Here is a 25,939-nt window from a genome sequence, read left to right as displayed (position 1 = left end):
AATCCATAGGGGTATCTGGGTCTGACAAGGGCCCTGACGGCGCAGGAGCAAGGGGGCGCGCCCCTCTAGCTAAGCATCTGTGGTACGTACCAAACAGGGGGCCCTCGAAGGCCCCGCGCTTCCGAGCCCAACGGAAACTCTGGCTCTTCTAGTACGACGGAGGTGGTTTGCTCTTCCGTTGCTCCGTGGCTTCGGCTCATCTCCAGCAGGAAGGCGAGGCTTCCGCCCGGCGTAGGGGGTGAGCTGGAGCACGGTACCGCCAACCCCCTGGACAGCATTTGAGGGAGGGGGCTCAATTTCGGGGATCCCCGAATGGGCATATTTAGAGGCTCTGAGCCCGGTGTGGCATTTAGAGGTGGCTGTTTTTGAGAGGACCCTTAGCCAGTGGCGTTTAGGGACTCCGGGGTGAGACTTGGGAGTCTGTTTTAAGGAGCGTCCCTGGGAGGCAGGGTTTATACCTCTTGGAGACAGGGTTTAGGGGGATGTTTGGGGAGACCCTTAGGGTTCGTGTATGAATACTCTGTCCACGAGGCAGGATTTGGTGTTCCTCCCCAGGGTAGAGGCAAAGTTTGAGGTACCTGAACTCAAGGCGGAGTTTTGGGGGGCTTGTTTCAGGAAAGGTCCTGGTGACGGTGGGAACGTTTGGGTCCAACGTGGCATGTGGACGTATCGAATGTCCTTTGGGACCTCTGGTTCTATTATGATGTCTCACCGCGCTTGGGTGTAAAAGGCGGAGAGACTAGACACATCTGGGCCCACAAGTTTCTTTAGAAAGAGGAACATTCAGCCCAGGTTGTGGAAGTAACACCGGAACCTAGTGTGCTAGGTTCTTCCCGAGGGGACAGTGTGCCACGGGGCCTTCATGGACCATGGCTTTATTCGTCATTCATGAGGAGGTGGGCTGTTGTGGAAGACCATTTTTGCCTTTTTCGCACCTGGTCCGTTGGAAGTGTCATCATATGAATTATTCACGAGGGGGTGGATCAGCGTGCTGAAGGGGTGTGCTGAAAGGGGCGTTCTGCAGTCTGCCGGGCAAATTAAATCTCATTTATTAAGCGTAAAGGTGGGGCTTCCCTGGTGGCGCAGTGGTTGAGAGTCCTGCTGCCGATGCTGGGGACGTCGGTTCGTGCCCTGGTCCGGGGAGATCCCACATGCCGCGGAGCGGTTAGGCCTGTGAGCCATGGCCGCTGAGCCTGCGCGTCCGGAGCCTGTGCTCCACAACGGGAGAGGCCACAACAGTGAGAGGCCCGCGTACCACACACACACACACACACACACAAAAAGTAGCACCCCGAGTTTTCTGTGGCTTTTCTAGGGGCGTTGTGCATAATTCATGAGGGGCGTAGCCTTTACGGCTTCATCTGCATGATCCGCTGTTAGCTTTCCCTTAGAGGTTTCAGGATTTAAATTTTGCGTCTCAGCGAAGGGACGAGGCCTCGCTCATTGTTCATTCCTTACGCGCCGGTAATCCCCAGATTATCAGCAAAGGCTCTAGATTCAAGTCCCATCGATCCTTGCCAGCTGTGTGATCTTTGGCAAATTTTTCTGTGAGCCTGAAAAAATGAGTAAGAGCATAATGATCAGATCAGATTAATTTACACTCATTTAGCACTTTATTAGGCCGTTTAATCTCCACAACAATTCTAGGTGGTAGGTTATTATCGTCCCATTTTATAGATGAGGGAACTGGGACACCGGGAAACTAAGTGATTTGCCTAAGGTTACTCAGTCAGTGAGTCTGAGTCTACAGTCCAGAATCTGTAGTCTTAATCAAATGTCATAATGTCTCTCTCCCATCCACCCAATTCAATGGTACTACTACTACTGTTAGTCATATAGCACCGCGTGCCAGGCACTGTTCTGAGACCTTTCTACATATTTATTCATTTAAACTTCATCACAAGGTAGGTTACTATTGTTCTCATTTTATGGGTGGGGAAACAGTGGCCCAGAGAAGTGAAGTGTCTGGTCCCAAGTCACACAGCTAGTCATCGGTGGATGGAAATGATTTTTGTGAGGGTTTAAGAACTCTCTAAGGAGGTCACCTTTGAGCTGAGACCTGAAGGACAAGAAGGAACCGATTTCCTGCTCTGCATTCCTGAGACCAGTGGTGCAGTGCATGGAAAGGACACACCACAGGAACCACCACATAGTGGGCGATCAGTTAATGTGATCATTATTATTATTTGACAGAATCGTACTGGGTGCTTATCGTGTGCCTGGGGCTTTGGTATATAGTCGTATCTCTGGTGACCTGGTAGTCTGTCCTACCTATTTAATGGACATTGGTGGCCTTAGCACTCTGTTTTTCAGTGTAATTCTGGAAGGGTGTTTCAAGGCACTATTTTTTAGATAATGTCCCAAGTTGGGGGTTTCTCTAGTGGCTGGGTACACCCTCACCCATAAGTAATTTTATATTAATATAAAATATATTTGCATATCACCTTTAAATTAATATATAATACTTAAAAAATTTAACAGTGCCTTGTGCCAGCACTGCTCTGAGCTCATTCCATAGTTCATATTCTCTGGTTTTCACAGTGACACATTTTGCCTTTACGATGTAGATGGGTTCTACTACTATCCCCATTTTACAGTTGTAGAAACTGAGGCACCAGCCAACGGTATGTGGTAAACCTGGATTTGGTTGGACCAAGGCAGCCCTGGTTCACGTGCAGTTAGTTAAGGGTGGAGGGAAGGCAGCTGTACTTCCCTTGGGTTTCCCCTGTGGTTCTGTGGCACCTTTCATTATTCATGAACGGGAAGGGGTGACCAAGTTGCATCGCCTGGAGTACCATAATCCCTACTTGCTGGAGAGGGCTGTCTTGAGTGTATCTGTCCACGCAGTCTCATGCATAATTCATGAGGAAATGGGTGGGACCTTTCTTGACCTCTCTGAGTTTCCAGGTTGGGCTGCGGCAGCATCATCATTCATTATTCATGAGCTGGGGGAGTGTGTTTTCCCTGTGTTAGCCCTGTTTCCCTGCTTACTGGGTATTAGATACAATAATGGGCAGACCTGTCTCTTTTGTTCTTGCCCACCGGGCCTCATGCATTACTCATGATAAGATGTGGCCTCGGTCTCCTTGGCTTCCAGGCTGCAGCAAGATCATTCATTATTCATGAGCATTGGGGTGTGGCTTCCATGTTTTAACATTGGCTTTCTGGTTGCAGGGTGTTTTTGTTAGTCAACCAGCCACCCGGCCTCGTGCATAATTCACGATCAGGAAGTGTGGACTTGATGTCCTTTCTTGGTTTCCATGGTAGCCTGGCTGTAACAAAGTATTCATTATTCACCTTCCATGGGCGTGCCCTCTGTCGTTTTACCTGTTTTCCTAGTTACTGCCACAGTAGCCACCAGGTGGAGCTATTCGCCTTCGAAGGAGTCACAGACCGGCAGGGACCATCATACATGATTCATGAACGGGCGCGGCCTGCCTGCATCCGGGTTTCTGGGGGTGGGACCCAAGGTTTTGTTCCGGCCCCGGGCTCAGCAGTCGCCATCTTGTGTCGGCGGCGGCGGAGGGGAAGGAGGTGGCAGGGATCAGCACAACCACTACGGCCTGGGGAGGAGAAGGCGGCGACGGCGATTCTAGGCGGCCCAGGCGGCAGGGAGGAGGAGGAGGAGAAGGAGGAGGGTGGCGGCCGGGCTTGGCTTCGGCTCCTAGAGGAGTTGGCGGCGGCGCGACCCGGGGAACCGGCATTGGTAACAAATGGCCTTTCTCAGCGCCTTGGCCGGGGCAGGGGCTTCGGGAAGCATTGGAGGGTCTTGGGCCGGCGCAGGGCCAAGCTGACGTTGGGGCGGGCGGTGATGACTCGGACGCAGGGATCGTTGGAGAGAAGGGGGGGTAGATCTTGGGGCGGGGCCGACATTTCCCATCCGGGACTAGCCCAGTTCCTCGGGCTCCAAAATCTGACCTTAGGGTCAGACCCCCAGAATCTGCTTTTAGAGACTCAGGCCAACATTCCTAGTCAGTGACCTGACCCCGTCCTGAGCCTTGCATCGCAGATCGAACTTCCCCCAATCAGCAGTAGAGACTTAACGGGATCGACATTCCTGGTCAAAGCCTCCTACCAGTGTATGTCGTCATTAAAGACCTTCCCCAGAATCTCTCTTCATTCACTCCTAGTTCCTCAGTATTTGCCCTCGCAGCTTTCAAGAGGGGCCAGACCTCAGGGAGGGTCTTTTTGGCTTCATTTCTAAAAGAGTCTTTTCTAGCATCTTCCTTCAGAACCTACCCCCCCAACACACACACACATACACTCTCCCTCCCCCCCTCTGCCCTCAGAGCTTTCAAGGGGTCTAGACACTGTGAAAGGCCATTTGCTCTTGGCCTCCATGTCAGAGAGCACTCCCCCACATCTCAGAGGTCTCCCAACCCACCTTGGCCCAGCATCTTCCCTCCAAAACCTCTCTGGGCCAGCATTTCTATTCAGAGGTTTCCACTTAGCACTCATCAGACTCCTTTAATTCTTAGAATCTGCCCTTAGAGACTTCCTTTACTTTAAGAGAATGCATCCTTTTTTATGGCCCCAGTATTCTCTTCAGAGAGTACCTCTTGCAGACCTCAGCATCTCCCCCATCAGACACTCATAACCCCCAGTATCTTCCCTCAGAGCCTCCCAGGGTACCAGACACCAGGGAGGGACTGTTTGGACATATAATCCTCCATCAGAGATCTCTCTGCCTGCATCTGCCCTTGCAGACCCTGTTGGCTCCTAGCCCCTTCCATCAGAGTCTTGCCTCTCAAATCCCACGCTTCACTCAGCTTCTGCCTTCAAAAGCCAACCAGGGTTCCAGCTTCTCTCACAGATCCCTTAACCTCACATCAGACCTAAGAATCTGCCCTCAGAGTCTTTCAGGATTCCAGCATCTTCAGTCAGGCTTTCAGCTTCGTAGGACCCCAACATCATTGTCAGTTGTCCCTTCCCACAACAGGTCCAATTCTCCATCAGAGTGGGAAACCCCTTTCTCTGCATCTACTCTCCGAGCCTCCATGGGGTCCCACATAATTGGTCAGAGAAACCCAACCCCACCTGGGGACCTAGGCAGTATCTGCTTACTGAAGTTTTTAGGGCCTGAACTGTCTGGGCTCAACCTCCCCTTTCCAGTCCTCAGAGCAGCTGCAGTACCTAGCATGTACCAATCGGAGATCAACATAAGACCTTTGTACTCCCGATAGAAATCCCTCCACGACCCCACCCCGGGCCTCAGCAGCCACCCTCATAGCCTCCTGGGACTCTGACATCAATGTCAGAGACACCTTTTCCCTGCAAGTCCCAGTTATTTTTGGTCAGAGATTTCCCTCTGCCACCAGTGGAGACCCCCCAGGGCCCCAGCATCCTCCTGATGGAGAACACTCCCACCCCCAGACCCCAGCGTCTTCCCACAGCCTCCTTGGGCTGCAGAGTCCCCCACCCATTCCCTGTGCAGCCGCTGGGGCCTCCGGTGCAACTTCCTGGCCCTTTCCTAAAAGCTCCTTTTCGAAGGACCCAGAACAACCTTGCCCGGCACCACCCCTCCTGCCCCCCCAGGGCTTCTAACATCCTCTTTCCCATCTCCCTCTGAGCCTCCAAGGGCTCCGACAACCATCTCCTAGCTCTTTTATATTCCCAGGGACTTCTCAGTTAATCTCTCCTAGGAGGCTTGACAGGCCCCAGCATCCTGTGCCCTTGCTTCTGATAACTTGACGCTGTGTCTATCCTCTCTCAAACCTGCTCCAGGACTCCTACCTCAAACCTTCTTCTCTGGTTTGGGTGGTAGACAATGCTCAGCCTTCAAAATCAGCAGATTGGAGACCTCAGGCAAGTTCTGAAACTCTCTAAGCCTCAGTTCAGCTTTGCTGAACAATTGATAGTGTATGTGTTCTAGTTGGGACCTGAGCATGTGTTGGGAGAGAAAGGTTTCGAATTTATGCTGGGGGTGGAGGATCTTAGCTCCTCTCTGGGGTTTCTGCCCAGACCCCTTCTGCTTGCCTTGAGACTGGCCTGTTCCAAATCTCTGCGATGGAAATCCACTCTCAGACCATCAACCAAAACCTGCTTAGACCCTTGTTGCCAGCATTAGGGGTCCAGATGTCAAAGGTCCAGATAGCAGAGATCTCTCTGGCCCTGGATCATCTCTGATTTCAGAAGTAGGAAGGTGGTGTGTCCCAAACAACCAAATCCGTGAAAAGGCAAGGCGATAACTAAGTAGTGGAGGCCTCTGCAGGTGCCCAGGGAGGAGCTTATGTCCTTAAGCCGCTGAGTTCTGACCACAGACCTTGATTTTTTTAACCTCCCTAGCAGCCCCTTGAGGATATTTCCGTTTGCCCCTGCTTTGGGTGGGGGGAAGGGGGGATTCAGAGGAAATGAGATACCTATCACGCGTCAGTAAATGGAAAAATATGATTTGCCTTGGTCTCCCTACTAACTCACCAAGCCTCTTCTACCCAAGTTGGTTCTTAGTGTTCCCAGCAGTTCAGGTAGATGACTTGGACCTAGCCAGCCTCCTGCCTCCTGGGTCCCCCTCCCTCACCCCTCATCTCTTAGCCCTGTGGGCTGGGCCCTGAGCTGCATCCTGACTCTCTTCCCCCAGGAGGCATTGGCAAACAGTCCAGCACCAGCTGCATGACTCTGGGCAAGTGACTGGAGTTCTCTGAGCCTTTATTTTCTTATTTGTGACATGGGTATAAGGTTATCTGGTTCATGGGCTGTTAGGATTATACAAAGCCCTTTACTCTGAGATTGACAGGCAGTAAGCTCTTGGTAGATGGTAGGGAGCTCCTGTCATCTTGCTTAGTGCTAGCATGTGACAAGCGCCAAGATGGAATCTTAGGTACAGTGGGGGTACTTGGTGTGATTGGGTGTCAGAAAAGGCTCAGTGTAGGAGAACGGAGGCTCAGAGGAGCATTGGGGGTGAGGGGGAGTGATTGGGGGTCCTGTCGTCTCCAGCGTCTGGATCCAGTCACCGCCCCCCCCCCCCCCCCCCCCAGTTTCACTTCCACAGCAGCCTGCATTGTTCTGTCTCTGGGACCTAGTCCTCATGAGCTCAGGTTTTTCCATTTGTCTGGCAAGGACACTCGGCCCTGCCTTGCAGGGGATGAAATGCCATAACATCAGGAAGCAGCCTTGGCCTCAGGGTCAGCAGATCCCTTGGTAGTTCCAGCTTGGCCACTCTCTTTGTGGGAACCTTGGTCAAGTCACCCAACTTCCCTGAGTGAATTTCTTTTCCTCCAGTGTGAGTTGGGAGTGTTACTGATAGTAGTCCAAACTCCACAGGGGGGCCCTGAGGACAGAGTGAGGCACAGATCATAAAGTGATCTGTGTTTGACATTTGGCTCGGGGAGGACTCCTAATAAATATTCCTTTATCATTATTGTTGACCTGTTTAAGGGACTCCACACGCAGACAAGGCTTGGAAAGTGTGTGTTTTCTCTCTCCCTGCGACCTCTTTTATTGGCCCTGGGTGTTTTCCCCTCGCAGAGCTGGGGGTGGTGGGAAGCGGGTTGGACTTTGTGAAACTCCTCCGTGAGCCCCTCTGGGAACTGAGTTCTCAGCACGGTATCTCCTGCCATCCTGCCACCCTGATGGATGTCCAAGCCGTGTTTCCCTCTCGAACTCCTGTCACTGGGGTTAAGGGAGAGGAGAAGGGCTGCTTGCTATTGCCTACCTGCTCTGTACCAGGCTCTCTGGTCTGTGTTATATCTTGTCACCTCAACAGCTCCATGGGGTAGGTAAGTGGTATTCTCACCCCTGTTTTACAGGCAAGGGAACCGAGCCCATAGGGGTTAAATGATGACTGTCAAGGAGTGGCAGGGTCTGACCTGAAGCTACATCCTTTCTCTGACTTCCCCACAAGTACATTCTTGTCACTCCTTTCCCCCCACAGGATTGGAGTCTCTCCCTCATTATGCTGGGCTGGGGAGAAAGGCAAATGGCCTAGTGGTTAGCAGCATGGATTGCAAGCCAGACCACCTGGGTTCAGATCTTAGCTCTGATTGCTGTGTGACCCTGGGCGAGTCACCTCACCTTTCTGTACCTGTATCTTCTTCTGTAAAATGGGGATATTAGCCCTTAACGTCTTCCTTTTCCCCACAATCACCACTAACCAACAGGAACACCCACGTGCCCTAGGCTCACCTCTGATCTCATTTTTCCTTCCAGATGTCCGGCTCGCCGCTGTCCAAGAAACGTCGCGTGTCCGGGCCTGATCCAAAGCCGGGTTCTAACTGTTCCCCTGCCCACTCCGTGTTGTCCGAAGTGCCCTCGGTGCCAACCAACGTGAGTGTCTTTTTCCTGGAAACTGGCAGGCAGGGTGGTGGGTGGGAGAGTCTTCTGTATCGCTGTCCCATCTGTCCCTCCCTTCCTCCTGCATGTCTCCCTGAACCTGTTCTTCCCCTCCATCTCTAGGGAATGGCGAAGAACGGCAGTGAAGCAGACATAGATGAGGGACTTTACTCCCGGCAGCTGTAAGTGGGGCCGAGGTTGGACTGTGAGGTGGGAGGGGGCACTGAGTGGATAGGGTCAGAAGGGCCTGGCCCTAACCCGAGACACCCCCTAACCTGGCAGGTATGTGTTGGGCCACGAGGCAATGAAGCGGCTCCAGACATCCAGCGTACTGGTATCAGGCCTGCGGGGCCTGGGCGTGGAGATTGCCAAGAACATCATCCTTGGTGGGGTCAAAGCTGTCACTCTGCATGACCAGGGCACTGCCCAGTGGGCCGACCTCTCCTCCCAGGTACCTCTTCTCATCGCCCTTCTCTGCCGAGACCCCATCCCCCTGGCTACACAGCCAGTTCATTTCTTTCCTCATTCCCCTTTGCAGTTCTACCTGCGGGAGGAGGACATTGGGAAAAACCGGGCTGAGGTTTCCCAGCCCCACCTGGCTGAGCTCAACAGCTACGTGCCTGTCAGCGCCTATACTGGACCCCTCGTAGAGGACTTCCTCAGTGGCTTCCAGGTACCTTGGGCCACCGCCCGACCTCCTGCCCAGTTCTCTCAGAGCCCATCTCTGGTTTATTCATTTGATCAATATTTAATGGGCTAGCCCAGGTGCCAGGTTTCATGCTGAGGCTGCAGCTAGGGGATGGATGCGGGCAGGCTTTAGACGCTGGACCTGCTTCTTCAAGGGGAAGATGTGAGCCAGCAGACAGGACAGCATAGTGCACAGACTGGAGCCAAACTGCCTTGGCACAAGTCTCTCATCGTACTAGTGTGACCTTGGGCAGGTCACTGAGTCTCCTGTGCCTGCCTTTTGTCTGTTTGTACACATGGGAATAGTAGTAATGCCGACTTCGTAAAGATTTTGTGAGGGCTAAGCACTTAGAATAGCAGTTGGTTTTTTGTTAAATAAAAACCCTGGGCTGGAAAGAGGAGCTGAGATTGTGCCCTGGGGTGTCCCAGCAAGCCAGCACACTGCTGCCGAGCCCTGATGTAGCTGTGGGAGCTCACCCTGATGGAATGGGTGGGCATTTAGGCAGAGAGCAAAATCCCAAGGATCATGGCTGAGCAGGTGTTGTCCTGAGAATTGGGAGCAAGTGGGTGTGGTAGGAGTGAGCTCAGACTTTGGCTGAGGATGAAGTTTTACTTCTGTGTCTCGCAGGGCATGGCAGGGTTGTAGGCAGGCGGCGGTGGGTGTTGGCAGATGAACGAGTCAGCTGTTGTCCAAACTCTGTCCTCCCAGCTGCCTCTTTACCATACCTGCCATAGTTTAGGGATTCACATTTCCCTTCACTGAGTTTCGCCTGGGCTGAATCTGATACATGGTAGTTACTTTGTGATAGAGAGCTGAACCAGCAAAGCCTTAAGGACTCCCTGAGGCTTTGCACCAGCCTTCCTCCACCATCTCCCCCTTTACCCTTTCCCCTGGTGCTGGGCCCTCGCCTGAGCTGCCACCTCTCCACAGGTGGTGGTCCTCACCAACACCCCCCTGGAGGACCAGCTGCGGGTGGGTGAGTTCTGTCACAGGCGTGGCATCAAGCTGGTGGTGGCAGACACGCGGGGCCTGTTTGGGTGAGTGCCCCCACCCTTTTCCCCTCATCCCTGCCATGCCCAGGAAAAGACCCCCAACCTCTGACTGCCCTCAGCCCCCCTCAGCTCCTTGAGTTTTGGATGCTGTGTCTTTACCTCACCCCATGTAGCATGAGTGCCATCTGATTCTCAGCATTGATGGGCTGAATTTGCTCAGCAAGTACTTGCTGCATCTTGAGGGACACGTGGGGTCCCCGAGCGCATGGCACTCGAGCATCAGCCCTGTTGCCTCCCTCTACAGGCAGCTCTTCTGTGACTTTGGAGAGGAAATGATCCTCACAGATTCCAATGGGGAGCAGCCGCTCAGTGCTATGGTTTCTATGGTCACCAAGGTGAGGAGGGCAGCCTCAGGGGTCCTGGCAGGCAGATGGGTGGCAGGCCTTCCTGTCTGCTCCCGGTACCCTGGGCCTGCCTCTGAGGTACTCCTCCTTTAACCAGGACAACCCCGGTGTGGTTACCTGTCTGGATGAGGCCCGGCATGGCTTTGAGAGTGGCGACTTTGTCTCCTTTTCAGAAGTACAGGGCATGATTGAACTCAACAGAAGTCAGCCCGTGGAAATCAAAGTCCTGGGTGAGCTAGGGCCATGGGGAATCAGGGGAGATAGGAGGTGTTTCCCTGGACTCTGCGAGAGGGGAGACACATCCTGGGTGTCTGAGATGAACCAGAGACAGAGTTCCCTGGGGTCCACCCAGAGCTGGGGACATGGGGGAGAAGTGCTGTCTCGTGTTTGAACTGTTCCTAGAAGAGGCTCCTGGTATCTGCACTGAGGGGGAAAAGGTCTCTGGTGTTTGAACAAAGCAGATCAGAGGATCCACTCATGTCTGACTGGATTTGGACAGGGAGCAGAGAATGTCTTCTAGTGTAGACTTGGGGTCAGGGACACAGGGTCCCATGGGCTCTAAGCTGGGCTAGAGGGTAGATGGTTTCTGAAGTTCGAGTGGAATCGATTACTCCTGATGTCTGGGCTGGGTCAGGGATGGATTTTTCCTCATTTTGTGGGTGTTGTGGGTTTTAGGGAGGGTGGGTAGCCTGACAGTTTCCCTGTCTACCCTAGGTCCTTACACCTTTAGCATCTGTGACACCTTCAACTTCTCTGATTATATCCGTGGAGGCATCGTCAGCCAGGTCAAAGTACCCAAGAAGATCAGCTTTGTGAGTGTGGGGAGTAGTGGGCTCTGGGGGTGGTGCCAGGCATTTCCAGGTTCTCCATTCTTCTCTTCTGGTTCTGATGCTCTGCCCCCCACAGAAATCCTTGCTGGCCTCCCTGGCAGAGCCTGACTTCGTGATGACAGACTTCGCCAAGTTTTCCCGCCCCGCCCACCTGCACATTGGCTTCCAGGCCCTGCACCAGTTCTGTGCTCAGCATGGCCGGCCCCCTCGGCCCCGCAATGAGGTGGGTAGGTGGGTGAGCCGGCCAGGGCAGATGACCTTGGCATCGAAGGCCCACGGTGCCTCTCTACCTAGCCCCCCCACCCCCCACAGTGGCCTCACAGACACGCTCTTGGTTCCTTCTGCCCCACCAGGAGGATGCCACAGAGCTGGTGACCTTGGCCCAGGCTGTGAATGCTCAAGCCCTGCCAGCGGTGCAGCAGGACAGCCTGGATGAGGACCTCATCCGAAAGCTGGCATATGTGGCTGCTGGGGATCTGGCACCGATAAATGCCTTCATCGGCGGTCTAGCTGCCCAGGAGGTCATGAAGGTCAGCGCAGATGGAGAAGGACAGGGTTGGGGTGGGCTAGGCACCTCCCTGATTCCATCGCTTGTCCATCTGTGTCAGGCCCCAGTTAACCACTGACCACTTCCCCTGTCCTGCCCAATCCCCAGGCTTGCTCTGGGAAGTTTATGCCCATCAAGCAGTGGCTGTACTTTGATGCACTGGAGTGTCTCCCCGAGGACAAAGAGGCCCTCACGGAGGACAAGTGCCTCCCGGTATGTGAGTGGGGCCCTGGGGGAGATGTCATTGGGGGCATTTCTGGTGAGGCCTCTCTCTGACCCTTCTCCCTTTGCATTCCTCAGCGCCAGAACCGTTATGATGGGCAGGTAGCTGTATTTGGCTCATACCTGCAAGAGAAGTTGGGCAAGCAGAAATACTTCCTGGTGAGTGATCCACTGGGACAGCCACTTTCTTCATCTCCTGTGGCCTCTGGCTGCCTCTTACGGGGTCTCCTTCTGCCTCCTGAGGGCAGGTCTTTTGGTTCTTATATCTCTACCGCATGACTTTTGCCGTTTTCTTTTATCTTGAGGGAAAGCCTGGTGTGTCCTTCTGTTTCCACCATCTTGTGCCTCCTCCCTCAGATGCCTGGGTTATTTCTCATGGCCCTGGCACTTGAGGGTGTGGCACTAGACACACCTCTCCCCTCTCTTGCGGTCTTCAAGGGGAGTGAGAGTGAGGCGTGATGAGTGACTTCACCCTGACCAGCCTCTGTCTCTCTTCTTGGCTGTCTTCTAGGTGGGCGCAGGGGCCATTGGCTGTGAACTGCTCAAGAACTTTGCCATGATTGGACTGGGCTGTGGGGAGGGCGGAGAAATTGTTGTCACAGACATGGACACCATTGAGAAGTCAAATCTGAACAGACAGTTTCTGTTCCGGCCCTGGGATGTCACGGTGAGAGCGGTGGGGGTAGGAGGTGGGACTTTGTCATCTTGTTTTCATCTTTTGTTCTCATTCTTCTTGGAAAAGGGGCTTTACCACCTTTTTCTTCCCTTCATCTTCTCTCTGTCAGTCGTTCAACAAACATTGAGTACCCTTCCATCGAATCTACCATTTTTTATCTCCTTTTTTTTTTTTTTTTTGTCCTTTTCCTTGACTTCTTATGAGTGCTTGTTGGGACAGTGTGTTGGGGGTCCTGAGTTCAATGATTCACTAGCCCCCTAGGACTCAGTAGTACTCAGCATGTAGTTGTACTCACAGTTAACGATTTCTTCTGGCAAAAGGATGCATAATAAAATCAGCAAAGGGAAGTGGCTCATGGGGCAACGTCTGGGGGAGACCAGGCACATGTTTCCAAGACTCCTCTCCCAGTGGAGTTGCACAGGACATGCGTAATTCCCCTAGTAGCGAGTTGCAACACCACGTGAAATGTTGCCAACCAGGGAAGCTCATTAGAGACACAGTACCCAGGGTTTTTACTGTGGGCTGGTCACATAGGCACCCTCTGCTGGGAATGTCCCCAAATTCCAGACTCTCAGAAGGAGAGCAGGAGTTCAGCATAAACCACAGGGTTTGCATAAGCAGTCTAGGCACAGTGAGCAGCCCTTAGCAGGTACTGAATGGCAAGAACCCTCTAGAAATCTACGTTCCCAGACTCCACCCAAGGGCCAACCTGGCCAGCAGGCCTCTTTCCTAGGAGAGCACTTGTGCTAGGTTCACTCTTCCTCTGCACAGATAGAAGCTGGGTTATATGGTGATCTAGTTAGGAAGACTTCTGTAGGGGACAGTGTCATTGTTGCCTGGCCAGGATTGATTCCCCTTTTGTTCATTCATTTATTCACCAAGTAGTTATTGAGTAGGTTCTGTTCTAGGTACTTGCAGTACACCAAGGAAACAAAAATTTTAGTGGGTGGAGACAGACAGTAAACAGTAAGCACAGTACAATAGCGAAGTTTATAGTTAACGTCCATAAGTGCTGTACAGAGGAAACAACAAAAACAAGATGAGGGAAGTGGGCAGGCCAGGGAGCTCGGTTTGCAGTTTTGATTACAGTGGTTAAGGAAGGGCTCATTTCTGCCGACTTGGGGGGCGTGAGGGAGTCCCTTCTTCTGGGGAAGAGTGCTCCAGGCCAAGATCCTGAGGTGGGAGGATAATAGGAGATGAGCTAGAGGAAATGGGGGCCAACTCATTTTGCCTTCAGTGGAGGTGGGAGCCAAGGGAGGGTTTTCAGCAGAGGAGGGACGTGACCTGATTTGGACTTTGAAAGGATCCTCCTTGTCTATGTGCTAAGATTCTGTTTTGTTTGGAGGGAACGTTGCCCAGCCCTGGGTGGCGTTAACTGAAAGAACAATAGTAGTTGGGTAAGCAGAAGAACAGATGGCTGGCCTATTGTCTCCAGCCTATGTCTGTGCACTGCTTCCCTTTTCACTGAGGCCCTGGCCATATCCGTCACAGCCCTAGCCATGTGGTACTGTCACGGACTGTCTCCTGCCAAACCAGGGAGCCTCCTGAACTCAGGGCTTGGTTCTTCCCAGCATTAAATAAGCCAGCCTTCAGGAGGACAGCTCTGTGGAGGTTTGCTGGTACATGCATGAATAACTGAGTTCTGTTCCCCCATTCCTACCCTTGCCCCCCCCAGAAGTTAAAGTCTGACACAGCTGCTGCAGCTGTGCGCCAGATGAATCCGCACATCCGAGTGACAAGCCACCAGAACCGTGTAGGCCCTGACACTGAGCGCATCTATGATGACGATTTCTTCCAAAACCTGGATGGTGTGGCCAACGCCCTGGATAATGTGGATGCCCGTGAGTTTGGAGGCGGGTGAGGAGGTCAGGGGCCAAGTTGCGTGCGTGCGTGCGTGCGTGTGTGTGTGTGTGTGTGTATCTTGGAGGTGCCTGTCTTCCCGTCTTCTGATGTTCATTTCCTGGCACTCAACATTTTGTCGTGACCCCCCCGCCCCCCAGGCATGTACATGGACCGCCGCTGCGTGTACTACCGTAAGCCACTGCTGGAGTCAGGTACACTGGGCACCAAGGGCAATGTGCAGGTGGTGATCCCCTTCCTGACAGAATCATACAGCTCCAGCCAGGACCCACCTGAAAAGTCCATCCCCATCTGCACACTGAAGAACTTCCCCAATGCCATCGAGCACACCCTGCAGGTGATCAGTGTCGGGGGAGAGGGCAGGGGGCAGGCACCTGGCCTCGTGGCCACTGGCCCCTGTGCTTTCTCTTTAAACCTTCCTCTCTTACTTTCTATCTTGCAACCTTGGTTTCTAGAATGATTCATTCTTTATTTTTTAACTTTTGTTTTGAAAACTTTTCAGTGTTTAGACAGATACAGAGAATAGTGTGGGGAGCACTCAAATACTCTTAGATTTAACATTTGTTAACGTTTTGCCACATTCTCTTCTTAGATTCGTGTGGCTTTTTCTTCTTTTGGTGAAGTATATCGTGGCCATCGCAATGCTTCACAGGATATATTCGCACGTAACAGGGTCTCAACTTCAGCACTGGTGATATTTGGGGCCCAATATCTCTTTGTCATGGGGGCATCCTGAGCACTGTAGGATGTTTAGCAGAATCCCTGGCTTCTACCCACTAGATGCCAATAGCACCTCCTTCCATTTGTGGCAACTAAAGATGTCTTCACACATTGCTGGATGTCCCCTGGGGGCAAAATCTCTCCCAGGTGAGAACTGCCCCCAGGTAAGAACTGCCGTATCTAACCAAAACACCACCTTCATGCTGAACAAAGTTAATGGTAATTCTTACTGTCTTTCCTAGTTACTTATTTGTCTCTAATACTCAGTCCGTATTCAGGTTTCCCCTGCTGTTGCTCAAAATGGGTTTAACAGCTGGTTTTCCAGGTTGATTTTGTTTGCGTGATGCATATACGTACAGAATACAGAGCAGTGCACATATTATCTGACTGAGTTTTTTTTACAAAGCGAACATATATAGGTTGTCCAGCACCTAGGCCTATAGACCAGAACCTAAGGATAACCATTGTGTTATCAGATGATTCTTAGTACAGTCTTTGAGAGCAAACCATTCAGAATGTTTAGTAAAAGTATGGGGGGGTGGGAACAAAATAGGGAGGGGGAAAAAAAACAGTTCCCTCTATCACTTTCCCTTCTGCCCCTGCAGTTCCAGACTGGGTGTCTTTGTATTTGTGTACCCACCACAGACTCACTAGGCCATGAGTGACCTTGGACTTAGCCTCTCCAAGCCTCTGATGAAATGGAGGTCACAGTAGTATATACCTCATGGGGGTTATAAAGCATTTAGCATTCACTATGTATCTGGTGCTGGTTTTTTTTTGTTTTTTGTTTGTTTGTTTGTTTTTTTGTGGTACGTGGGCCTCTCACTGCTGTGGCCTCTCCTGTTGCGCAGCGCAGGCTCAGCGGCCATGGCTCACGGGCCCAGCCGCTCTGCGGCATGTGGGATCCTCCCAGACCGGGGCACGAACCCATGTCCCCTGCATCGGCAGGCGGACTCTCAACCACTGTGCCACCAGGGAAGCTCTCTGGTGCTGTTTTAAATAAACTTTAAATATATACATACTTGGAACCTGTGAGGTACATATTACTGTTACAGTGTCTGTTTCAGAAAGGAGGGCACAGTGTTAAGTGTCACTGTGTGTCCCTGCAGTCGCAAAGCTAGATACTGTGTAGCAGAGCTGGTTTTGATCTCTGACATCTATATCCTCCAAACCCCCTCACCAGTGACAGCACTTAACGTTCTAGGAATTCTCAGAGGGCAGAGCCTCTGTCCAGTTTGCTGCTGAGTCCTCAGGGCCTGTATAGGACCGTAATTTTAAATATGTAATGTAATTTTAAAATACTCATAACTGTTTCTTTTTTATTGAGACATGACATACCTCACGTAAGGTACACAGAACTTAATTTTTTTCACGCATTCACTAGTGTAACCGTTGTCCAGATCAAGTTCATTGGTTTTTCAAATTGAGGTGCTGGGGGTGGTGGTGGAGTGGGGAAGGTTGGGAACAATGGTTGCGGGGCTTACCTTCTCCCAGAGCAGCTTTGTTCATCCTCTTTGATTTGTTCACTGATGGTCTTTCTGATGCCTCCAGAAGCCCATTTTGTCAACCATCGCCCCCTGTACTCTGTTTGCTCTGTCTGCAGTGGGCTAGAGACGAGTTCGAAGGCCTCTTCAAGCAGCCGGCAGAAAACGTCAACCAGTACCTTACGTAAGTAACCAAATGCCCCCTCACCCCACCTCCTGCCTTCCAGCCAGGGCATCCTGTCTGCTTTCCTCACCAGTGTGACACCCAGCACCAGGCGCACTTCTCAAATGAGTCAGTGAATGCTGGGGCCTCATTCCACTGGGGGTCAGGACTAGCTTTCCGTGGAGAAAGTGGGGTTGCCCTGGAGCCCACTCTTGGGGCCGCTGTGTAATCCTGCCCTTTTGACCCCTCCAATTCCTGATAGAGACCCCAAGTTTGTGGAGCGGACCCTGCGGCTGGCGGGCACCCAACCCCTGGAGGTGCTGGAGGCCGTGCAGCGCAGCCTGGTGCTGCAGCGGCCACAGACCTGGGCCGACTGTGTGGCCTGGGCCTGCCACCACTGGCACACCCAGTACTCTAACAACATCCGGCAGCTGCTGCACAACTTCCCTCCCGACCAGGTAACGCCCACTTGCCAGGTCCATTTGACGGGATGCGTTTCCCAGAAACAGGAGCCTGCTGTGAGCTCTCTGTGCGGCTCCTCTCGGTCATTAGTCCAGCTGTGGCAGATGCCCCAAGGCATGGGGGTCTCACACGAATGATTAAACCTGTTTTTGCTGTCCCCTTTCCTTTGAGCAAGAGACTTCATTTCTGTTTCCCTTACCTGTGGTGTGGGCTGACTCACCCACCTCCCAGGACTGTAAGGATCATAGTGGAGAAATTTTGGAGTTAAGAGCTCAGGAATCAGTGGGGGTTCAAATCCCAGCTCCATTTTCATTTGGGTGAGTCACATACCTTCTCTCTGTACTTCAGTTTCCTCATCAGTAGAGATAACAATAATCTACCTCATGAGGGCTTTTGTGAGGATTTATTGGTATTTATTAATATTAACTTAGTACAGTGCCTAGCAATTCATAAGAGTTTGTTAAATGGCTGTGTGGCTTGCACAGAGTGCCAGGAGTTTGTGTTTTTTTTTGCGGTACGCTGGCCTCTCACTGCTGTGGCCTCTCCCATTGCGGAGCATAGGCTCCGGACGCGCAGGCTCTGGATGTGCAGGCTCAGCGGCCATGGCTCACGGGCCCAGCCGCTCCGCGGCACGTGGGATCTTCCCGAACCGGGACACAAACCCGTGTCCCCTGCATCGGCAGGCGGACTCTCAACCACTGCGCCACCAGGGAAGCCCAGCCAGGAGTGTTTTTCACTGAGACGCCCCTGTTTTCATTCAGCCTGGCATCAGCAGTTCCATCTACAGGACCCTACAGTCTGGGTTGTTCACGATCGATTCTAGCCCCCTGCGTGTGCCCAGCCAGGAATAGTCAGTCAGGGCACATCCAGGGCGCCAAGGTGAGAAGTTAGGATGGTTAGAGAGGCCTCCAATCTCAGGTCCTGCTCCTCAAAATTCTCTCTACCTTAGCTCACAAGCTCGGGAGCTCCATTCTGGTCTGGGCCCAAACGCTGTCCACACCCTCTCACCTTTGATGTCAACAATGTAAGTCTCCTCCTTGGGGTCTCCTGGCGTCAGGTGGAGGGTGTGTGGGTGGGAAGGAGGCCGAGACTCCCCAGGCAAGGGTGGATGTGCTCACCCTTCTGGGCCCTGCCTTCTCCCAGCCTCTGCATCTGGACTACGTGATGGCTGCTGCCAACCTGTTTGCCCAGACCTACGGGCTGACAGGCTCTCAGGACCGAGCTGCCGTGGCAACGCTCCTACAGTCTGTGCAGGTCCCCGAGTTTACCCCCAAGTCCGGCGTCAAGATCCATGTCTCTGACCAGGAGCTACAGAGCGCCAGTGCCTCTGTTGGTGAGGATGCTTGGCCAGTCGGCCAGGAGTCACCACCCCCACTTGTCCCCTGCCCAGTCCAGCCTTCTCTGCCCCTGGCACTGCTCTGCAACCGCTGGCCTACAGCTTCCCCACCTTCCTTTGAGCCTCCCTTGCTGTGAAATGAGGGTCGGTTGGGTTAAATTCTATCCCTCCTGCCTCCTCCTCCCCACTCTCCGGCCCTCAAGAGAACTAGCTGTTTGTTTCTCTTGCTCTGTGTGTGTTTCCCTTGGAAAGAACAACTTTTCTCTGTTTCTTCTTGATCTGTTTATCTGGAGGGTGTGATTTCCACCAGTGGTCTCGCTCCCTTGGTATCTGCCCCATCTTCCCACCGCCATGTTCCTCTGTGTGCATCTTTGCCATGGTGTTGCTCTCCACAGTTTTCCTCATCTCCCTCTCCATATCTCCACCCCAGTTCCCCATCTCTCTCCGTCTCTTTCCCCCAGCTCATGCTGTATATCAGGGGTAAAGGGCCAAACAGTGACTCTTCTAGGCTTTGCAGGCCATATAGTGTCTGCAGTTAATCACCTGCAGTTGAAGCACAAAAGCAGCCATACACAACATACAAATGAATGAATGTGGCTGTTTTTATTTTCTCCTATGTCCCCATCTTCCTCCCTAAATATATATCCGTCATGTTCCTCTCTGTGTATTCCCTCCATCTTGTTCCTCATATACATGCACACATATGTATCTGTGTAATATATATAAAATGTATATAAAACATGCAACGTGTATGTAAAATGTATATAAACATGTGTGTTTATATATATATATATATATATATATATATATATATATATATATATATATATATATACACAAACACATACACAGCATATGTAGGGTATATGTAAGATGTACCTATCATGTGTAAAATTTTTTCTCACCTATCTCATTCTCTGTATATGTCCCTCTTCTCTACTCTTCATATATTCTGTCCCCCAATATCTTAACCTTTATATCCACATCTGCATATTTCTCCCAACTTCCCCTCTATATATCTTCCCCTGCCTTTTTCCTCTGTATCCTCTTATGTCTCCCCACCTCTCTCTGCATCATTCTTCCTGAGATCTGCAGCTCTCCCATCCTGATCTGTCCATCCCCACTTTCTCCTAATGTCTTCATTTTCAGTTCCTTAGAGTCTCTAGAGATACCTCTCTCTTGATATACCTGCCCCCTGCCCCCCATCTTATTTAGGTTTGTACTCTGTTGTCCTGCTCTCTCTCTCCCCATTGCTCCTTCTCTCTCCCAGGATGTCTTTCCTTTTCAAATCCTTTATCTACCTAAACACCTTTTGCCCCACCTGGGCTTCTGTTTCTACCTCAGACCCTGGCCTGGGGTCTAAAGGGTTGACGGTGTCCCTCTCTCCCTGCAGATGACAGTCGTCTGGAGGAGCTCAAGGCCACACTGCCCAGTCCAGAAAAGCTCCCTGGGTTCAAGATGTACCCCATTGACTTCGAGAAGGTGCTGGGTGGGGGCCCTGGGCAGGCAGTGGGGATGGGCTAAGCACAGATGGGCTGGACAGAACAGGTTCTGGGGATCTAGAGGCAGCCCCAGGCCTTTGTGGGATTGGATCACAGGCCTGCTGCGTGGCCCTGAACGAATAGATGTTCCCAGCCATGCCTTTGTGATCTGAGAGCCCAGCAGGTAATTGCAGTGGAGGATACTTGTGTCCCCGGAGGCCAGGAATCCTCTTCCTCCTCTGATCCTCTCCTTATTGTCTCCCCACCCTCCTCCCTTAACCTCTCACTCATAAAAGGATGATGACAGCAACTTCCATATGGATTTCATTGTGGCTGCATCCAACCTCCGGGCAGAGAACTATGACATTCCCCCTGCAGACCGGCACAAGGTGAGGCAAATCTAGACTTGATGTTTCACCCCCTCCCAGGCTGCAGTTGCCCACATTCTATCCCTTCTGTAGAATATGAGTTTCTTCTACCCTTAACGTCCTTCCTTGATCCTTTCCTTCCTCACAGAGCAAGCTGATTGCAGGAAAGATCATCCCGGCCATTGCCACGACCACAGCAGCCGTGGTTGGCCTTGTGTGTCTAGAGCTGTACAAGGTGGTGCAGGGGCACCGACAGCTTGACTCCTATAAGAATGGTTTCCTCAATTTGGCCCTGCCTTTCTTTGGCTTCTCTGAACCCCTTGCAGCACCCCGTCATCAGGTGAGGGCCTGCATCAGGGGAAGTGGATTTGGTGGGTGGGTGTTTCTCTGTAGAGCTGGCTCTGGTTTGCTTCATAGCCTGTCAACAGGAGAGGGTTTCTGTCTGTGTGTACCTGTTCCTTTCGTGTACCCCCTTGTTCATTTATTCACTCATCATATTTTTTTTTTTTTAGTATTTTCTATGTGCTAAGTACCAGCCTGATTCTGCTTGTGGAAGCCCTCAGAAAAGATATTTGAATATTAGATTATGATTAATAACTGCACAGTAGTAGCACCCAAAATTTATTGGGTGCTTAGCATGCTAAGTGCTTTTGCTTGCTTCTTCATTCACTCAGATATTTACTGAGCACCTACTGCGTGCTAGGTACTCTTACAGGTGCTAAGGTTATATTCCTGAAATAGAGTAACACAATAAGTGATTTTGGAACCCCCGAAAGAGAACAGGATAAGGAGAACTTGAGAGTACCAGGTGGTGAGAGGATGGGTTTGGGATTTTAGATGTGGGATAATCAGGAGTGGCCTTACAGAGAAGATGACATGTGAGTCCAGACTTGGAGGAGGTGAGGAGACAGGCCATGAAGGATTTGCAGGGAAGGCATTCCAGACAGAGGGGTCAATCTCTGCGAAGGGTACTGAGGTAGGAGTGTGCCTGGCATGTTTGAGGAAGAAGTCATTAGAGCAGAGTGAGTAAGAGGATGAGGGGATAGGAAATGAGAAGAGAATAGGATTCCAGTGACTTAAGGCCTTATCTCCATTATCATAAGGGTTTCAGTCTTTACTCAAGGCAAGACAAAAGCCATGAGAAAGTTTTGGACAGAAGAGGCTTGTGATCTGACTTAGCATGTCTGCATGAGTGGAGGGGGAGACTGATGGGGCTGCACCCTCTGGTGGCCCCCATCCCATTGGCCTGCTCCTTGTCCCACAGTACTATAACCAGGAGTGGACATTGTGGGATCGCTTTGAGGTACAGGGGCTGCAGTCTAATGGGGAGGAGATGACCCTCAAAAAGTTCCTTGACTACTTCAAGGTGAGACCCCTTTCTCTCTCTCACCCCACTGGGGGCGGAGTGTGCAGGTGACTGGCTGGCCTGTCCACTCCCATGACACTGCTGTCCTCCCCCTTCTCCTCCAGACAGAGCATAAGCTGGAGATCACCATGCTGTCCCAGGGTGTGTCTATGCTCTACTCCTTCTTCATGCCAGCCGCCAAGCTCAAGGAACGGTTGGATCAGCCGTGAGTTGGGTAGTAGGGAGCCTCGACTTGCAGCTGTCCCACTCCTGCTAACTGCCCTTCACCTCCTCTGCCCTCAGCTACCTGCCCCTCTTCACTTACTTTTTGCCTCCCTGACCCTCTGCTCCCCCGCCCCCAGGATGACAGAGATCGTAAGCCGTGTGTCGAAGCGAAAGCTGGGCCGCCATGTGCGGGCCCTGGTGCTTGAGCTGTGCTGCAACGACGAGAGCGGTGAGGACGTTGAGGTCCCCTATGTACGATACACCATCCGCTGACCCCTGTCCTCTCCTACAGACTGTGGAAACCCCAGTCTTGACACACAACAGGCCCCTTCTCCAGACCCCTTCCAGCCCAGGGCTCCCATTTGGCCTCTGTCATCAGCCCAGCTGTCCAAGCCTGGTGTTCCCTCCTCGTCCCTCTACCTGAACCCCTCTTGCCGCTGCTTCCTACCTTGTCTGGGACCTGAATCCTAATAAAGCGTTATAAACCCAGATGTGACATAGCTGCTGGTTCCAGGGAAAGAAGGGACTTCTTGGAGCTGTCTGGTTCAGATAGTAACCAAAAGGGCTCAGCCTCACCCCAGCTGCCAGCTTCCTGGGCAGAGAAAATGTGGGAACTGTCATGTCTTCCTCCTGCCCTTCCTGCTTAGGAAGAAATGGAGGCAGTAGTGAAGCTGTGGAGAGCAGGTACCTAGGTCCTTGTGACTTCACTAGAGGTGGGTTCAAATTCACTTTCTCCATCTCTAGCTCCGAACTCCTGCCATATTGATTTTGAGAGGTAGTTAAGAGTAGTGTTTGAGCAAGTCCTTTAACTTCTCTAACCTTGTCCTCCCCCCTCTGAAGGGAAAAGTTATGGCAGCCAGTTGGCCAGGGCTTGGTCACTGTGGCTTATGTCCTTGGGGCACATCCCTTCCCACCTGGACCGAAGCACTCAGACCCTGGACAAGCCTTTAGCATCATGGTTCCCAGTGCTAGGAATGCCTGTGGTGTCCTTAGTTCAACTTCCCTGCTGCAGAGGGGCCTCAACAGCTCTGCTGGACTGAGGAATGCCAGTGTTTGTGCACACTGCAGTTCTGATGAAAATATTTGGCTGAGAACATCTGTAAAGGAGAAGCCTCTTTCCTGTCCCTTGGGCCTGGTCTGCTTGTCCTGAGGCCTCCCACCTGTGAGAAGAGAGCGGCTGTGGGTTGTTGATTTGGTTGGAGCAGGCAGTAGGAGGCTCACCACAAGCACCACCAGGACTGCAGAACTGCCCGCACTCTGTCTTTGGTCTCAGCTGAGCACTTCAGACAGTTGAAAGCACCAATCGGACTGGCCACCTGGTGCCTGAAGATGCCACTCATACCTCTGTCCTTCACCCAGCCAGACTCCAACTTTTTCCATTTAGAAACAGACCCCCCCATCCATTCACTCTAACCCAAGTATTGGGAATCACACAAACTGGCTTGACCCTGACTTGTCACCCATCACAGCCTGTTCCCACATGTGCTGCCTCCTGGGCCAGCTCCAGACTCCAGGCACAGCATATGCTCTTGCCCCACTTCCCTCTGGTTACTTCTTTTTTTTTGGCCACGTTGGGTCTTCGTTGCTGCGTGCCGTCTAGTTGCGGCGAGCGGGGGCTTCTCTTTGTGGAGCACAGGCTCCAGGCAGGCGGGCTTCAGTAGTTGTGGCACACAGGCTCAATAGTTGTGGCTCACAAGCTCTAGAGCGCAGGCTCAATAGTTGTGGCGCACGGGCTTAGTTGCTGCACGGCATGTGGGATCTTCCTGGACCAGGGCTCGAACCCCTGTCCCCTGCATTGGCAGGTGGATTCTTAACCACTGAGCCACCAGGGGAGTCCCTTTCTGGTTACTTATTTTTTCTTGGCCTATTCTGTTTGGGTGACCTCATCCTTCCATACTTCCTTTCATTCTCCACCAGGACATTAGGGACTGAAGTGCATTATCTCTGGCATCCATTTAGTGGTGATGCTAGCTATCTAGGTCAAGTGGAGAGGTTTTCCCACCACAGGTACTTTTTCCATTATTGCTGCTCTAGAGTACCCCCAAACTCTGCACCTCTGTCCACTGTTTCCACCATTTCCATCTCAGCATCTGAGGCTTGCACACAAACTTGATTTCTCTGCCTCTACTATCCTGGGGCCTTCATGGGTACTCTAGACCTTGTTCACTGTATCCCCCCTCCCCCCACCATTACACCTCCTGACTCCAGACATTGCTGTCCCTTTCTTCACCACCACAGCTCCTGGATCCCCTTGCTACATAATTTGCACAAGGTTTGAGAACAGCTCCTTCATCAAGAACCCATGTTTTCTGGTTGCATTTTAGTTCCCCACACATGCCATTTTACTTCTCTATCATTTTTGTCTACCATTATAATGCCAGGGTTCAGTGGGCAAGGGTTGGGTCACTGCACTGAGCACCCTGCACCCAGCAGGCACAAAGGACAGGGTGGGACAAGGTTGCTTCCTTTTGTCTCTGCCTAGAACTATTTACCATCAGGCATTCAACAAACATTTGTTGACTGCTTACTGTGTGTCAGGCTCTATTGTAGGTGTTGGAGACAGCAACAGATAAAAAAGATTCCTGTCCTGGGGTGGGTTGTGTGTGTGTGTGCACGCGCGTGTGCGCATACTTATGTTTTGCTAGGGCAAGACCCAGAATAGACAATAAACACAGTAAGTAATTTGTATGTTAGAAGTTGATCAGTGCAGTTCAGAAGATCTGTAGAGCCAGGTCTGGGGAATGATGGGCGGGGGGTGCAGGTAGGCATTTTTAAATAGAGGAGTCAGGGAAGGCTTCACGAAGAAGGTGACATTGAAACAAGGACTTGGAAAAAGATGAGGCAAGTGGATATCTGGGGAAAGAGCATTCCAGGCAAAGGGAATAGCAAGTGCAAAGTCCCTGAGGCTGGACTGTGCCTGCTTTATTCAGGAACAGCTAGGATACTAGTACGACTGGAGCCGAGTGAGAAGGCTAAGAGATGAGGTCTGGGAAGTGATGGACGCGATCATCTATCCCGAGGTGGACTTTTGTCTTTGTCAAATATTTCCACTCCCGACATGCTCCGGTAAATCCTCATTAATAGGAACTGGTATGACCAAGGGTACCATAAAGGGGAAGCCCAGAAGAGGTGGGGAAGCTGGCTTTGGACTGGGGTGCCGTGTAAAGATGTTCCAGATGGCCTGCCGGACGGAGTCTGCTGCCATTTAAACTGGGTTTGGTGACAGTGTAGGAGTTTTGCAGGCAGAGAGGGGTGAGGGATTAGGTCGGTTTGTCAGTGCTTGACACACAACAGGCGCCCAATAAAATAAATAAAATGAAAAACCGGAGAGCCCAGGAGGTGGGGCGGGGGAACCACGGGCGGGGCTCCGGCGGGCCAGAAGAGGTAGTTGAGAGGTGACAGTAAAACCCAATTTAGGGTGCAAATCCTCGCGTGAGGCGGAAAAGAACCCCACTTCCAACCCCAAATCCCAAGTATGCGTAGTAATGCACTCGCCCCTGTAAAGGTCCGTCTTTGCCTTCAGCCTAGGCTCCACCCCGTGGGCTTCGCTGATGGGGATGGGAGGGGTTAAAAGCGGGGCGAAATTCGATTGAACGATCTTTTGACCAATCACCTTGCGAGGCATTCGACCCATGGTTAAAAGAACAAAAAGGAGGCCCCGCCCCCTCGACGGTGGAACCAATGAAAACCTGGCAGAGGCGTGGCCGGGCCAAGGAAATCACGCCTCTCCAGCCAGGCCACGCCCTTTATTCTTGCTCTGCCTCACCCCAGGGAGCAAATCCGATTGGATGGGCGACAATCTCAAAGGGCGGGGCCGCACACATTCACAGTGGGAATGAGCTCGCGTTCGGGGAGGAGCAGCTGGGGG

The 25,939-nt window shown here is 52.0% G+C and overlaps 1 protein-coding gene across 3 annotated transcripts; it reads left to right on the top strand.

The window, feature by feature from the left end:
* On the top strand, positions 1 to 22,560 carry UBA1 (ubiquitin like modifier activating enzyme 1). Of its 3 annotated transcripts, none has more exons than XM_059050574.2 (26): positions 1 to 253; positions 8,146 to 8,262; positions 8,392 to 8,450; positions 8,551 to 8,719; positions 8,807 to 8,941; positions 9,887 to 9,993; positions 10,253 to 10,343; positions 10,450 to 10,582; positions 11,067 to 11,164; positions 11,259 to 11,405; positions 11,536 to 11,712; positions 11,838 to 11,942; positions 12,030 to 12,110; positions 12,463 to 12,618; positions 14,303 to 14,468; positions 14,628 to 14,824; positions 16,811 to 16,875; positions 17,117 to 17,312; positions 18,266 to 18,340; positions 18,460 to 18,649; positions 20,046 to 20,134; positions 20,430 to 20,522; positions 20,650 to 20,841; positions 21,766 to 21,867; positions 21,972 to 22,072; positions 22,209 to 22,560. In XM_059050574.2, exons 2-26 carry the CDS (start codon positions 8,146 to 8,148, stop codon positions 22,342 to 22,344), a joined length of 3,177 nt encoding a protein of 1,058 aa, XP_058906557.1. In that variant the 5' UTR covers positions 1 to 253; the 3' UTR covers positions 22,345 to 22,560. The 3 variants fall into 3 exon arrangements, with proteins under 3 accessions (XP_058906557.1, XP_058906558.1, XP_058906556.1); XM_059050575.2 differs by having other exon boundaries at positions 10 to 238; XM_059050573.2 differs by lacking the exon at positions 1 to 253 and adding an exon at positions 3,415 to 3,706.
* The last annotated feature ends 3,379 nt before the right edge of the window (positions 22,561 to 25,939 follow it).

The sequence above is a fragment of the Kogia breviceps genome, chromosome X (genome assembly GCF_026419965.1).
Source record: "Kogia breviceps isolate mKogBre1 chromosome X, mKogBre1 haplotype 1, whole genome shotgun sequence".
Lineage (NCBI taxonomy): Eukaryota > Metazoa > Chordata > Mammalia > Artiodactyla > Physeteridae > Kogia > Kogia breviceps.
This window is presented reverse-complemented; position numbering and strand designations above follow the sequence as displayed.